Source organism: Bombina bombina, chromosome 4 (assembly GCF_027579735.1).
Source record: "Bombina bombina isolate aBomBom1 chromosome 4, aBomBom1.pri, whole genome shotgun sequence".
NCBI lineage: Eukaryota > Metazoa > Chordata > Amphibia > Anura > Bombinatoridae > Bombina > Bombina bombina.
The window spans coordinates 76,862,383-76,878,223 of NC_069502.1; the positions used below are offsets into that span (position 1 = coordinate 76,862,383).

At 41.5% G+C, this 15,841-nt stretch overlaps 1 protein-coding gene across 5 annotated transcripts in view; it reads right to left on the reverse strand.

The window, feature by feature from the left end:
* The window catches only part of NCOA1 (nuclear receptor coactivator 1), a 581,392-nt gene that overhangs the window by 244,072 nt on the left and 321,479 nt on the right, over positions 1–15,841 (reverse strand). For all 5 annotated transcript variants that reach the window (XM_053709523.1, XM_053709524.1, XM_053709519.1 and 2 more), the window contains exon 3: positions 8,518–8,684. In XM_053709523.1, the coding sequence (XP_053565498.1) occupies positions 8,518–8,684 (167 nt within the window). The remainder of the gene's footprint in view (positions 1–8,517; positions 8,685–15,841) is intronic.

Here is a 15,841-nt window from a genome sequence, read left to right on the forward strand (position 1 = left end):
GGATTTGGACACAGGGATGGAACAACAATCTCTTGATTGATGTTCCTGTTAGTGACTACCTTAGGTAAGAACCCAGGTTTAGTACGCAGAACTACCTTGTCTGAGTGAAAAATCAGATAAGGGGAATCACAATGTAAGGCTGATAACTCAGAAACTCTTCGAGCCGAGGAAATAGCCATTAAAAACAGAACTTTCCAAGATAACAATTTTATATCAATGGAATGAAGGGGTTCAAACGGAACACCCTGTAAAACGTTAAGAACTAAGTTTAAACTCCATGGCGGAGCAACAGCCTTAAACACAGGCTTGATCCTAGCTAGAGCCTGACAAAAGGCCTGGACGTCTGGATCTTCTGACAGACGCCTGTGTAACAAGATGGACAGAGCTGAAATCTGTCCCTTTAATGAGCTAGCTGATAAACCCTTTTCTAAGCCTTCTTGTAGAAAAGACAATATCCTAGCGATCCTAACCTTACTCCAGGAGTAACCTTTGGATTCGCACCAGTATAGGTATTTCCGCCATATTTTATGGTAAATCCTTCTGGTAACAGGCTTCCTAGCCTGAATCAGGGTATCAATAACCGACTCAGAAAAACCACGTTTTGATAAAATCAAGCGTTCAATTTCCAAGCAGTCAGCTTCAGAGAAGTTAGATTTTGATGTTTGAATGGACCCTGTATCAGAAGGTCCTGTCTTAGAGGTAGAGACCAAGGCGGACAGGATGACATGTCCACTAGATCTGCATACCAAGTCCTGCGTGGCCATGCAGGTGCTATTAGAATTACTGATGCTCTCTCCTGTTTGATTTTGGCAATCAATCGAGGAAGCAGCGGGAAGGGTGGAAACACATAAGCCATCCCGAAGTTCCAAGGTGCTGTCAAAGCATCTATCAGAACTGCTTCCGGATCCCTGGATCTGGACCCGTAGCGAGGAAGTTTGGCGTTCTGGCGAGACGCCATGAGATCTATCTCTGGTTTGCCCCAACGTCGAAGTATTTGGGCAAAGACCTCCGGATGAAGTTCCCACTCCCCCGGATGAAAAGTCTGGCGACTCAAGAAATCCGCCTCCCAGTTCTCCACTCCCGGGATGTGGATTGCTGACAGGTGGCAAGAGTGAGACTCTGCCCAGCGAATTATCTTTGATACTTCCATCATTGCTAGGGAGCTTCTTGTCCCTCCCTGATGGTTGATGTAAGCTACAGTCGTGATGTTGTCCGACTGAAACCTGATGAACCCCCGAGTTGTTAACTGGGGCCAAGCCAGAAGGGCATTGAGAACCGCTCTCAATTCCAGAATGTTTATTGGCAGGAGACTCTCCTCCTGATTCCATAGTCCCTGAGCCTTCAGAGAATTCCAGACAGCGCCCCAACCTAGTAGGCTGGCGTCTGTTGTTACAATTGTCCAGTCTGGCCTGCTGAATGGCATCCCCCTGGACAGGTGTGGCCGATAAAGCCACCATAGAAGAGAATTTGTGGTCTCTTGATTTAGATTCAGAGTAGGGGACAAATCTGAGTAATCCCCATTCCACTGACTTAGCATGCATAATTGCAGCGGTCTGAGATGTAGGCGTGCAAAAGGTACTATGTCCATTGCCGCTACCATTAAGCCGATCACCTCCATGCATTGAGCTACTGACGGGTGTTGAATGGAATGAAGGACACGGCATGCGTTTTGAAGCTTTGTTAACCTGTCTTCTGTCAGGTAAATCTTCATTTCTACAGAATCTATAAGAGTCCCCAAGAATGGAACTCTTGTGAGAGGAAAGAGAGAACTCTTCTTTTCGTTCACTTTCCATCCATGCGACCTTAGAAATGCCAGAACTAACTCTGTATGAGACTTGGCAGTTTGAAAGCTTGAAGCTTGTATTAGAATGTCGTCTAGGTACGGAGCTACCGAAATCCCTCGCGGTCTTAGTACCGCCAGAAGGGCACCCAGAACCTTTGTGAAGATTCTTGGAGCCGTAGCCAATCCGAATGGAAGAGCTACAAACTGGTAGTGCCTGTCTAAGAAGGCAAACCTTAGATACCGGTGATGATCTTTGTGGATCGGAATGTGAAGGTAAGCATCCTTTAAATCCACAGTGGTCATGTACTGACCCTCTTGGATCATGGGTAAAATTGTCCGAATAGTTTCCATTTTGAACGATGGAACTCTTAGGAATTTGTTTAGAATCTTTAAATCTAAGATTGGCCTGAAAGTTCCCTCTTTTTTGGGAACCACAAACAGGTTTGAGTAGAACCCTTGTCTTTGTTCCGACCGCGGAACCGGATGGATCACTCCCATTAATAACAGATCTTGTACGCAGCGTAGAAACGCTTCTTTCTTTATCTGGTTTGTTGACAACCTTGACAGATGAAATCTCCCTCTTGGGGGAGATAATTTGAAGTCTAGAAGGTATCCCTGAGATATGATCTCTAGTGCCCAGGGATCCTGAACATCTCTTGCCCAGGCCTGGGCGAAGAGAGAGAGTCTGCCCCCCACTAGATCCGGTCCCGGATCGGGGGCTCTCGATTCATGCTGTCTTTGGGGCAGCAGCAGGTTTCCTGGCCTGCTTGCTCTTGTTCCAGGCCTGGTTAGGCTTCCAGCCTTGCCTGTAACGAGCAACAGCTCCTTCCTGTTTTGGTGCAGTGGAGGTTGATGCTGCTCCTGTTTTGAAATTCCGAAAGGGACGAAAATTAGACTGTCTAGCCTTAGCTTTGGCTTTGTCTTGGGGTAGGGCGTGGCCCTTACCTCCTGTAATGTCAGCGATAATTTCTTTCAAACCGGGCCCAAATAAAGACTGCCCCTTGAAAGGTATATTAAGTAATTTGGACTTAGAAGTAACATCTGCTGACCAGGATTTTAGCCACAGCGCCCTACGTGCCTGTATGGCGAATCCTGAGTTCTTAGCCGTAAGTTTGGTTAAATGTACTACGGCCTCCGAAATGAAAGAATTAGCTAGTTTAAGGACTCTAAGCCTGTCCGTAATGTCGTCTAGCGTAGATGAACTAAGGTTCTCTTCCAGCGACTCAATCCAAAATGCTGCCGCAGCCGTAATCGGCGCGATACATGCAAGGGGTTGCAATATAAAACCTTGTTGAACAAACATTTTCTTAAGGTAACCCTCTAATTTTTTATCCATTGGATCTGAGAAAGCACAGCTATCCTCCACCGGGATAGTGGTACGCTTAGCTAAAGTAGAAACTGCTCCCTCCACCTTGGGTACCGTTTGCCATAAGTCCCGAGTGGTGGCGTCTATTGGAAACATCTTTCTAAATATTGGAGGGGGTGAGAACGGCACACCGGGTCTATCCCACTCCTTAGTAACAATTTCAGTTAGTCTCTTAGGTATAGGAAAAACTTCAGTACTCGCCGGTACCGCAAAGTATTTATCCAACCTGCACAGTTTCTCTGGTATTGCAACGGTGTTACGATCGTTGAGAGCTGCTAAGACCTCCCCTAGTAATACACGGAGGTTCTCCAATTTAAATTTAAAATTTGAAATATCTGAGTCCAATCTGTTTGGATCAGAACCGTCACCCACAGAATGAAGCTCTCCGTCCTCATGCTCTGCGAGCTGTGACGCAGTATCAGACATGGCCCTAGCATTGTCAGCGCACTCTGTTCTCACCCCAGAGTGATCACGCTTGCCTCTTAGTTCTGGTAATTTAGACAAAACTTCAGTCATAACAGTAGCCATATCTTGTAATGTTATCTGTAATGGCCGCCCAGATGTACTAGGCGCCATAATATCACGCACCTCCCGGGCGGGAGATGCAGGTACTGCCGCGTGAGGCGAGTTAGTCGGCATAACTCTCCCCTCGCTGTTTGGTGAAATTTGTTCACATTGTACAGATTGACTTTTATTTAAAGTAGCATCAATACAGTTAGTACATAAATTTCTATTGGGCTCCACCTTGGCATTGGAACAAATGACACAGATATCTTCCTCTGAGTCAGACATGTTTAACACACTAGCAAAAAAACTTACAACTTGGTTATAATCTTTTTTAGCAAAAACGTACTGTGCCTCAAAGAGGTACTAAACGATTAAATGACAGTTGAAATAATGAACTGAAAAACAGTTATAGCATCAAACTTTAAAACAACACAACTTTTAGCAAAGGTTTGTTCCCATTAGTAAAATAACAATAATTAAATTTGACATAAAAAATACAAAGCAACGTTTTTATTCACAGTCACTATAAGAATTCTCACAGCTCTGCTGAGAGAATTTACCTCCCTTAAAAGAAGTTTGAAGACCCCTGAGATCTGTCAGAGATGAACCGGATCATGCAGGAAATATAAAAGTAACTGACTGGAATTTTTTGATGCGTAGCAAAGAGCGCCAAAAACGGCCCCTCCCTCTCCCACACAGCAGTGAAGAGAAACGAAACTGTCACAAATAAAAGCAAAAAAGGCTGCCAAGTGGAAAATAATGCCCAAATATTTATTCACACAGTACCTCAGCAATGTAAACGATTCTACATTCCAGCAAAAACGTTTAACATGATAATTAGTTATTAAAAGGATTAGTGACCTTTAACAGAGTAGTTCCGGTGAAATACCATCCCCAGAATACTGAAGTGTATACATACATGTCATTTTAACGGTATGGCAGGATTTTCTCATCAATTCCATTCAGAAAATAAAAACTGCTACATACCTCAATGCAGATTCATCTGCCCGCTGTCCCCTGATCTGAAGCCTTTACCTCCCTCAGATGGCCGAGAACAGCAATATGATCTTAACAACTCCGGTTAAAATCATAGTAAAAAACTCTGGCAGATTCTTCCTCAAACTCTGCCAGAGAAGTAATAACACGCTCCGGTGCTATTGTAAAATAACAAACTTTTGATTGAAGTCATAAAAACTAAGTATAATCACCATAGTCCTCTCACACATCCTATCTAGTCGTTGGGTGCAAGAGAATGACTGGGACTGACGTAGAGGGGAGGAGCTATATGCAGCTCTGCTGGGTGAATCCTCTTGCATTTCCTGTTGGGGAGGAGTTATATCCCAGAAGTAATGATGACCCGTGGACTGATCACACATAACAGAAGAAATAAACTCCATAAAACGAAAAGAGGAAAAAATCTCAGACCAGCTCAATCTCAGAAATAAAAACTCACTTTATTAGATAACGCAACATGATTTAAAAAAATGTCAAAACAGGGGGTGCCCCCCAGACATCTGACGTGTTTTGGAAAAACCCTCTACATATAACATTTTGGACTGATACAAGTTTTTAGTAACTTTAATAATATGTCCGTCTTGCAGCAGTGATTGGTTAAGAGTGTATATGATTTATTTCAGTATGTATATAAAAGGGAATGCACAAAGCCCCTCATGTAATCTATGACTAAGGGGTTTCCCAAAATGTGTCAGATGTCTGGAAGGAGCCCCTTGTTTTGACATTTTTAACATCAGGTTGTGTTAACGTCTTCTAAGGATGTATCTAATATAGCGAGTTTTAATTTCTGAGATTGAGTCCAGGATATTACTCTTAATTTTATGGAGTAGTACATTGTTGGATCGTGTCCTGTAGGTATAGAGCTCTCCAGGCAACATGTTTTCCCCAATGAGGATATAGCAACATACATGCAAAGCACGCCGAGGAAATATTGCGCTACATTAATGTAAGTGAACTTTTACACATTTATACCACTTTCCTGGAGCGCATTATTGATCAGTGTAATTCACATTAAGGATGGCACATTAGTTATTCCCCTACATTTTTGAATGTATTGTTTTAGTAACACTGAAATAAACACTGCAACATCGACAGCAAAAGTTATATATAGACTCATATACTTTGATAAGTACATCCCAAACCTACTGGCATCAACACTGCTAAAGACATGAATGATAATGAAATGAAATTGTACAAACTCTATATAAAGGCACACTTGTGAAATCACCTGATCTATTGATAGATAGATAGATAGATAGATAGATAGATAGATAGATAGATAGATACGATAGACAAAAAGCAGATACACATAGACAGCTGATAGAGATAGATTTAATTTATACATGCACAAAAAGCATAGATGAAAATGTGTATGAAATGAGTAACGTTTCTGAGTAGAAATCCTGTTAATAAGGGGGAGAATGGAAGGCCGCCAACAAAAGCAGTAGTAGTTATTTTGTATCAGGTTTTTATGGGGTCCGATAATGTGCGACTCTTGGGGAACATTCCTCTTGTACACAAATCTCCATGTCACCCTCACTGCTCTCACTAATAAAATAATCCTGCAAAGGCAGAGCAAACAGTTCACATAACGGGAGCAGGAACAAGAACTTCCAGTCTACCCGATCAGTAATTTAATCCTTCCAGTCAGTGGGGCCAAGACTGCTAGCCGCTGGGATTGTATGCGCACCGGTGCCAGGCCCCGCTCCAGATGTGCCGTTCAGCAATTAAAACAAATCTTCCAACAATCACAAGGCTCTCTATGCGCCACACCCACTGCTCAGATATTTCCTCTTTTACAAAACTAGCAGCAGTACTAATCATATATTAGCAATAAAAGGGACAGTAAACACACAGATATTTATAGAAAAAGATTACTTATGAGAATTGAAACAACTTTGAAATATATTTTCATTCTTTATTTTGCCCCCTTTTTATATGATTAAAGGGATATGAAACCCAAAAAAATTCTTTTGCGATTCAGACAGAGCAGACTATTTTAAAAAAAAGTTTCCAATTTACTTTTATTATCCAATAATATATTCTGTGTTGAAGAGATACCTAGGTAGGCAGCTGGATCATAGCAGGAAATAGAGCTGACATCGAGTGCTCTTGCAAATGGTTAACATTCTTGCAAAACTACTGCCACATAGTGTTCCAGAAGTGGGCCGGCTCCTAAGCTTATGTCTCTACTTTTCCACAAAAGATACCAAGAGATGGAAGACAAATTTATAATAGAAGTAGATTAAAACGTTATTTAAAATTGCATGCTCTATCTGAATTATGAATGAAAAAAATGTTGGGTTTCATATCCCTTTAAGCTCTGAAAATTGAGTCATTTCTAATTCTCAGAACGTCTGATTTTAGTCTGCTACATATCTATCCCTAATTGACTTTATAAGATAACAACTGAAAACAATACATTTTATACTAAGCATATGACAAAACTGAATTGTGTTTACTGTGTTGCAAAATAAATGTTTTAAAATCATCTAACAGCTATTTTGTTAAACATCCCTTGAAAAGCCTGGCGGAAGTCCTCGCCTCCTTTGCAGTGGCCAATCAGACACAGGTGCAAATTAGTTGGTGATGTTACATAACCAATCACAGTGCACTGTGCTACAGGGTGAGATATATTTCAACTTATTAAAATATGAAGGTTGCACTCATGGGCGTCCGGAGGGGGGGGGGGGTAGTACATCTACTTGTTATGCTAAGACTAATCTTTATTTAGTGTTTAATATCCCTTTAAAAACAAGGGTTTTTTTCTACTGAGAAGCCACTTTGTTTTTGTCTTATTTACACAGGTCGCAGAACCAACAATAGAGATTATAATGCCTAAAGAAAATTACACACATCTATATACTCTATATAACATCTATATACACACATCTATATACTCTATATAACATCTATATACACACATCTATATACTCTATATAACATCTATATACTCTATATAACATCTATATACACACATCTATATACTCTATATAACATCTATATACACACATCTATATACTCTATATAACATCTATATACTCTATATAACATCTATATACACACATCTATATACTCTATATAACATCTATATACACACATCTATATACTCTATATAACATCTATATACTCTATATAACATCTATATACACACATCTATATACTCTATATAACATCTATATACACACATCTATATACTCTATATAACATCTATATACTCTATATAACATCTATATACACACATCTATATACTCTATATAACATCTATATACACACATCTATATACTCTATATAACATCTATATACTCTTCAAATAACCAGAGCATTAGGATAAATGCAATGATGAAGCTACAGGAAATGTAAATCAGTAGTGTAGAGAGGATAAAATACACTGGAAAATCATATTTTGATTCTTGAGTTTAGAGTGGACAACCCAGCTTTAGAAGAACAAATGCAACAGCAGTACCTGGTACCGATGGCCAAATGTCTGTTTTTGTCTTTTGATTTTTTTCCCTTTTTCTGCTACAAGAATATTTTTACACCAGAAAATTCTAATGTAAAATTCATTTGAATACTGATTGCAACATAATTATACTGAGGTCCGCCTGAATCAACTCTCCATTGTTATTATTCTAATTCAAATTTGCTATTCAAATGTTACATCCGATAAAGGAAAAATTTAAGTTGTTTGCAAAAACAAATGACAGATGTTCATTAAACATTTGACAATTGTTTAGAATGTGATCAACAATCCAAATCCTTGGTTTAAACAAACCTGCAGAAACATTCACCCGTTTCTAGTACTAGGCTGAGACTTTATAGACACAAGTAATGTGATCACACGTACCCTGTTTCTTTTTCTTCAGCTGCTGGATCTGGTCCATTCTCTTGATCAAGATCTTGCATTTGTCCGGCTTGACACTCAGGTTATCTATATCCCCAATGTTTGCAGAGAGCAACTCTGCCAGCTCTTCCAGGTACTTGTTCTCCTGCTCCCTTCGGCGCTTTTCAGTGCTGAAACAGAGAACAGAGGTCAGTGCATGACTAAGGTCTTTATAGGGCTATTATAGTCAATAAATTACACACTCTACTCCATTAGATCATGTCATTTCAAAACTATTGAACCAAGACTACCGTGTGTTTAACCCAAACAGAATAAACACAGTACAAATACAGATTGGGGCTCACAGAGCACTGCTGGTCCCGAGTGGAAAACACAACTGATCCAATCAACGACGATAATCACACGACTATGGATGTAATGCTGCTGATCAGTGGCGTATTTCACTCTGGATCAGCAGTGTCTTGCAACTCCCAAATGGTATTTTTACTATGTGTTTAACCACTGTGCGGGGTTTAAACACACAATATTTATGCTCTAATAGAGAATGGACCTTTAAAACTCTTTGGAGCATTTTTTATACATATTTTTATACAGTTAAAGGATCAAATCATATAAAAATAAAAAAATAAGACACAAAATTGATTCATTGACTTTATATTATATCCATAAACATATCAGTAAGATGCGTACCATAAACATATCAGTAAGATGCGTACCATAAACATATCAGTAAGATGCGTACCATAAACATATCAGTAAGATGCGTACCTTGTGTGACAGAGGAGTGCAGCTTGATCAAACCATTTTTTTATATCGGATGAAATCTACAGTTATTATTATAGTTCCCGTGCCAGGTGGCAGCCCAGAACATTCACTGCTGCTTTTGCTTAACCAAGTTCTTTGCCACTTTACAGAAATATCCAATTCCCAACATTTTACCTATGATTTTTTTTTTGTTCATTACAATTTGCTGTGCAATGTTACATCTGTGCAAAAAGAAAGTTTTCAATTTACACCTAATCAAATTTGTTTTTCCCCCATGATATTCTGCTTTAAAGAGATACCTAGGTAGCCATCTAGGGCACGACATGGCAGAAAATAGTGCTGCCCTCTTGTGCTCTTGTAAAGGGATAACATTCTTGCAAAACTGCTGCTACATAGTGCCCCAGAAATGGTCCGGATCCTAAGCATACATCCCTGTATTTCAACAAAAGATACCAAGAGAACGAAGAAAAATTGATAATAGAAGTAAATTAGAAAAGTGCTTAAATGATATTTCTAAATCATAAAATACAAATGTAGTGTTTCATATCCCTTTAATGACCCATTAAGGACTCATTTTTTACTTTGCAATAGCTAAACTCCACCCTGAAATGCATGGAATACATAATACTCTGAATGCGCTGTAGACCTTTTGTTTGTTGTGTGACTCTATATGCAGACACCCTGCGTAGTAAGACAATACCGCAAGTGTTCCTACTTTACATGGTACCACCAGGAAGACTTAGCCGCAGCTGAAGCACATGCAGTTATGATCACATTCGATTCCTTGCTATAAATACAGAAAAAGGCCTCATTCACATGACTATCAGCTGATCATTCTTAGATATTTTCCTAGATCTGTCGTCTGGTCATTTTATGTGCTACTTTTGAAATGACCTTCAAAGTGCAACACAAAGTACAGTTAGGGTTGCCAGCTGGCTTTGGCAAGAGAACCCAGAGTGAAGGGCAAACACAATTTACTTCTAACACAATTTACTTCTAATATCAATTTTACTTTGTGCTCTTTGTATTATCTCCTGCAAATCATATCTAGGTAGCAATGCACTAATGACAGCTGCTGATTGGAGGCTACACACATATGCATCTTGTCATTTTCTCAACAGATGTGTTCAGCTAGCTCCCAGTGGTATAATCTCACTATGAAGCTGACTTTAACTATGTGTTTAACCCCTTACAGATATTTGTATGCAACAGTGCAATAATAAAATGTTTTAACACTTTCATTACCCTAAAAATAATATGCAGGTGTTTTCTTGTTTATTATTTGTTGTCCAAACATTAAATAAATAACTGTAAACTTTTAGTCTATATCAAATGAGTGCCACCATGTTGAAACCTAGGCTTCCCTGACCCCTATCGTTTGCTGTGGAAATTATTCACAGATATAAATTAGGCAACAAAGCATTCAAACACTGAACTGTGCAAACAATGATTGAGGGGAAACCCTGTTAGATAATCATACCCCAAAGTCAATGATTGCACAGTTCTGTCCCTAACTGCCCTCAGCAAAAGAGAGGGAAAGACAATTGAAAAAAAATCATCAGGATTTAGGATTTATTTATGGTTTAATATCCCTTTAAGGATCCCTGCCTCCTATAATATCCCTTTAAGGATCACCGGAGGTCTGCCTCCTATAATATCTCTTTAAGGCTCACCGGAGGCCTGCCTCCTGTAATATCCCTTTAAGGTGCAACGGAGACCTGCCTCCTGTAATATCCCTTTAAAGCGCAACGGAGACCTGCCTCCTGTAATATCCCTTTAAGGATCACTAGAGGCCTGCCTGCTGTAATATTATTATTATCGGTTATTTGTAGAGCGCCAACAGATTCCGCAGCGCTATAAACAAAGGTGGAGTACAACAAAACAATTATAGGGATCACATAGGTAGAGTTGCCAAGAGTTGCACTGTTGTAGTCAGCTCTTAAGAAGGTGATCTACAAACAGCTGGGCTCTTAGGCTTACATGCTAAGGGGGTTCAGGGGATAGCAATGGGGAGAGGAACTGGTATAAAGAAAGGTTAGTGTAGGTTGTATGCATTCCTGAACAGTAGAGTCTTTAGGGAGCGCTTGAAGCTTTCAAAACTAGGGGAAAATCTTGTGGAGCGAGGCAGAGAGCTCCACAAGATGGGAGCCAGTCTAAGGAAAAGTCCTGTAAATGGGAGTGTGATGTGGTAACAAGAGAGGAGGAGAGGAGGAGGTCATGAGCAGAGCGAAGGGGACGGGAGGGAGAGTATCTGGAGACAAGGTCTGAGATATAGGGGGGAGCAGTGCAGCTGAGGGCTTTATATGTCAGAGTGAGAATTTTGCGTTTGATCCTAGAGGCAAGAGAAAGACAGTGAAGGTATTGGCAGAGTGGAGCAGCAGATGAAGAGCGACGTGTAAGGAAGATGAGCCTGGCAGAGGCATTCATTATGGATTGTAAAGGAGCTAGGCGGCAGGTGGGGAGACCAGAGAGGACAGATTTGCAGTAATTGAGGCGGGAAAGAATGAGAGTGTGGATTAAAATCTTAGTTGTGTCTTGTGTAAGGAAGTGTCTAATTTTAGAGATGTTTTTAAGGTGGAAGCGACAGGCTTTAGCCAAGGACTGAATGTGAGGAGTGAAAGAAAGATCTGAGTCAAATGTGACCCCGAGACATCGGGCATGCGGGGTAGGGGTAATGATGGAGTTGTCGACAGTTATAGAGAGATTGGGGGTAGAGATTTTGGAAGAAGGGGGGGGGGGAAAAGGAGCTCAGTTTTGGAGAGATTTAGCTTGAGGTAGTGAGAGGACATCCAGGAAGAGATGTGAGAAAGACAGTTAATGACACGGGTTAGGAAGGAGATAGGTCTGGTGCAGAGAAGTAGATTTGGGTGTCGTCGGCATACAAATGATATTGGAAACCGTGGGACTTTATTAGGGAACCTAGTGATGATGTGTAGATTGAGAAGAGAAGGGGACCGAGGACAGAGCCTTGCGGTACTCCGACAGAAAGTGGTGACGGGGCAGAGGAGGCTCCAGAGAAGGCTACACTAAAGGTACGGTTTGACAGGTAGGAAGAGAGCCACGAGAGGGCTGTGTCACAGATGCCAAAGGATTGGAGGGTTTGGAGCAAAAGAGGGATTTTGCTGTAATTAGGTCGTTGGTAACCTTAACAATTGCTGTCTCTGTGGAGTGATGGGGACGAAATCCAGATTGCAGTGGGTCAAGGAGGGAGTTTGATGTAAGGAAATGGAATAGGCGTGCATATACTAGTTTTTCAAGAAGTTTTGAGGCAAGAGGGAGGAGGGAAATAGGGTGGTAGCTGGATGGGGAGGTCGGATCGGATCATAGGTGTGACTAGTGCATGTTTCAGAGATGAGCGAAATATACCAGTGCTGAGGGAGAGGTTGAAAATGCGTGTGAGTATAGGGATAATGGTAGCAGAGAGGGAGGGAGGGGAGTAGCTGTGAGGGGATAGGGTCAAGGGGACAGGTAGTGAGGTGAGAGCGCAGTATAAGTGCCGAAACTTCTTCCTCAGTAACAGGGAAGAATGAGCTAAGTTTAAGGTTATGTAGGTTGTGGTTGATTGAGAGGATTTGAGGGGGTGAGAGAATGGAATTATGTTAAGAGCTGATTTAGTTTCTGATGGAGTCAATTTTGTAAATAAAGTGGGTTGCAAAATCTTGAGCTGACAGAGAAGTTGTATTAGGAGAAGAGTATTGAAAGTGGAGAACAGATGTTTTGGGTTTGAAGAAAGATTAGAGATAAGAGTAGAGAAGTAGTGTTGCTTATGGAGATTAAGGGCAGAATAGTAGGCGTTCAAGATGAATTTGTAATGAAGAAAATCAGCTGAACTCCGAGATTTTCTCCAGTGCCGCTCAGCAGTACGGGAACATCTGCGTAGGTACCGTTTCAGAGGAGTATGCCAGGGCTGAGGATGGGTGTGTGATTTCCGAGCAATGGTAAGAGGGGGCAGATTGTCAAGGACCGATGTAAGGGTGGAATTATAGTGGCAGATAGATTGGTCAGGGCAAGAAAAGGAGAAGGATGAGAGGAGAGGTTCGAGGGAATTAGCAAGCTGTTGCTGATCTAATGACATAATGCTTCTGTGAAGTTTGGTGTGAGGAGTAGAAGGAGGGAGAGTTGTAGGGAGGGATGATATGTTGCAAGTAGGAGATGGTGGTCAGAAAGAGGAAAGGGGGAGTTTGTGAAGTTTGAGAGAGTGCATCGATAGCTAAAGATCAGGTCAAGGGAGTGACTGTCTGTGTGAGTGGGAGAACCAGTCCATTGTGACAAACCGAAAGAGGAAGTGAGTTGCAGAAGTTGTTTTGCAGAGGAGGCAGTGGGATTGTCAAGAGGGATGTTGAAGTCGTCAAGAATAAGGGCAGAGGTGTCTGAAGAAAGGAAATAAGGTAGCCAGGCAGCCAAGTTATTTAGAAATTGAGTTGAGGAGCAAGGGGGTCGGTATAGGACTGCAACACGTATAGAGAGAGGAGAGAATAAGCGAATCATGTGGGTTTCGAATGAGGAAAATGTGAGGGAAGAGATGGGTTGTATTTGTTGAAAGGTGCAACGAGAGGAAAGTAAAATACCGACACCACCTCCTTGTCTATTACCAGACCTAGGAGTGTGGCTGAAGTGGAGACCCCATGTGACAGAGCAGCAGTGGATATCCCTTTAATTATCACTAGAGGCCTGCCTCCTGTAATATCCCTTTAAGTATCACTAGAGGCCTGCCTCCTGTAATATCCCTTTAAAGATCACTAGAGGCCTGCCTCCTGTAATATCCCTTTAAAGATCACTAGAGGCCTGCCTCCTGTAATATCCCTTTAAGTATCACTAGAGGCCTGTCTCCTGTAATATCCCTTTAAGGATCACTAGAGGCCTGCCTCCTGTAATATCCCTTTTAAGGATCACTGGAGGCCTTCCTCCTGTAATATCCCTTTTAAGGATCACTAGAGGCCTTCCTCCTGTAATATCCCTTTAAGGATCACTAGAGGCCTTCCTCCTGTAATATCCCTTTAAGGATCACTAGAGGCCTGCCTCCTGTAATATCCCTTTAAGGATCACTAGAGGCCTTCCTCCTGTAATATCCCTTTAAGGATCACTAGAGGCCTGCCTCCTGTAATATCCCTTTAAGGATCACTAGAGGCCTTCCTCCTGTAATATCCCTTTAAGGATCACTAGAGGCCTTCCTCCTGTAATATCCCTTTAAGGATCACTAGAGGCCTGCCTCCTGTAATATCCCTTTAAGGATCACTAGAGGCCTGCCTCCTGTAATATCCCTTTAAGGATCACTAGAGGCCCGCCTCCTGTAATATCCCTTTAAGGATCACTAGAGGCCTTCCTCCTGTAATATCCCTTTTAAGGATCACTGGAGGCCCGCCTCCTGTAATATCCCTTTAAGGATCACTAGAGGCCTTCCTCCTGTAATATCCCTTTTAAGGATCACTAGAGGCCTTCCTCCTGTAATATCCCTTTTAAGGATCACTGGAGGCCTGCCTCCTGTAATATCCCTTTAAGGATCACTAGAGGCCTTCCTCCTGTAATATCCCTTTTAAGGATTACCGGAGGCCTTCCTCCTGTAATATCCCTTTAAGGATCACTAGAGGCCTGCCTCCTGTAATATCCCTTTAAGGATCACTAGAGGCCCGCCTCCTGTAATATCCCTTTAAGGATCACTAGAGGCCTTCCTCCTGTAATATCCCTTTAAGGATTACTAGAGGCCTTCCTCCTGTAATATCCCTTTAAGGATCACTAGAGGCCTTCCTCCTGTAATATCCCTTTAAGGATCACTGGAGGCCTTCCTCCTGTAATATCCCTTTAAGGATCACTAGAGGCCCGCCTCCTGTAATATCCCTTTAAGGATTACCGGAGGCCCGCCTCCTGAGCACAGAGGATGCTAAGTTCATCAGACAGATGACAGACTTGGTGTGTGTGTGTATCACAGGCAGGTAAGCGGCTGTGTTTTAATGCCAATAGACTTTGAGGCGGCTGGATGTGCAGCTCCTGCTAATTGCTGGGACAGGTTGTCTGCTGTATACACAGGGGATCAACCGCAGGCTCCTCATATTTCACATATCAGTGAAATCAAAACTTCAGGAGAGTTTTACTGCACCTACATAAAGCGACCCACTTCCTCAGCATCTGCACCCAACAGGGAAGGGTTTTATTATATGCAGCTGCTTTGTGCTACAAATACAAGTGATCCAGAGAGCACAACACATTTATCATTGCTGTTAGACACACTGAGGTCTGCGTGAACCTGCAGATGTTCTTTCAAGATTGAGGGAAGAATTCTGAGAGACATGCATGGTATATACAGAGAAAACAATGTTTTATTGGGATCTATCACCATATCGGTAATCTATAGCGCTGTGTAGCCAGGGGAACTACCTGCACAAATTTGATAACACAGAGTTATGGCATTTTTGACTAAGAAAGTTACAAAACTAGCCTCAAACAATAAATTGGCAATGCAAGAGAAAAACTGGTATCTGAATAAATGGCAACGTTAGCGAATCCAAATATGAGCACTCGAATTTAAAAGGGCCATAAAATAACTTGAGATTGTGAAGTAAAATGT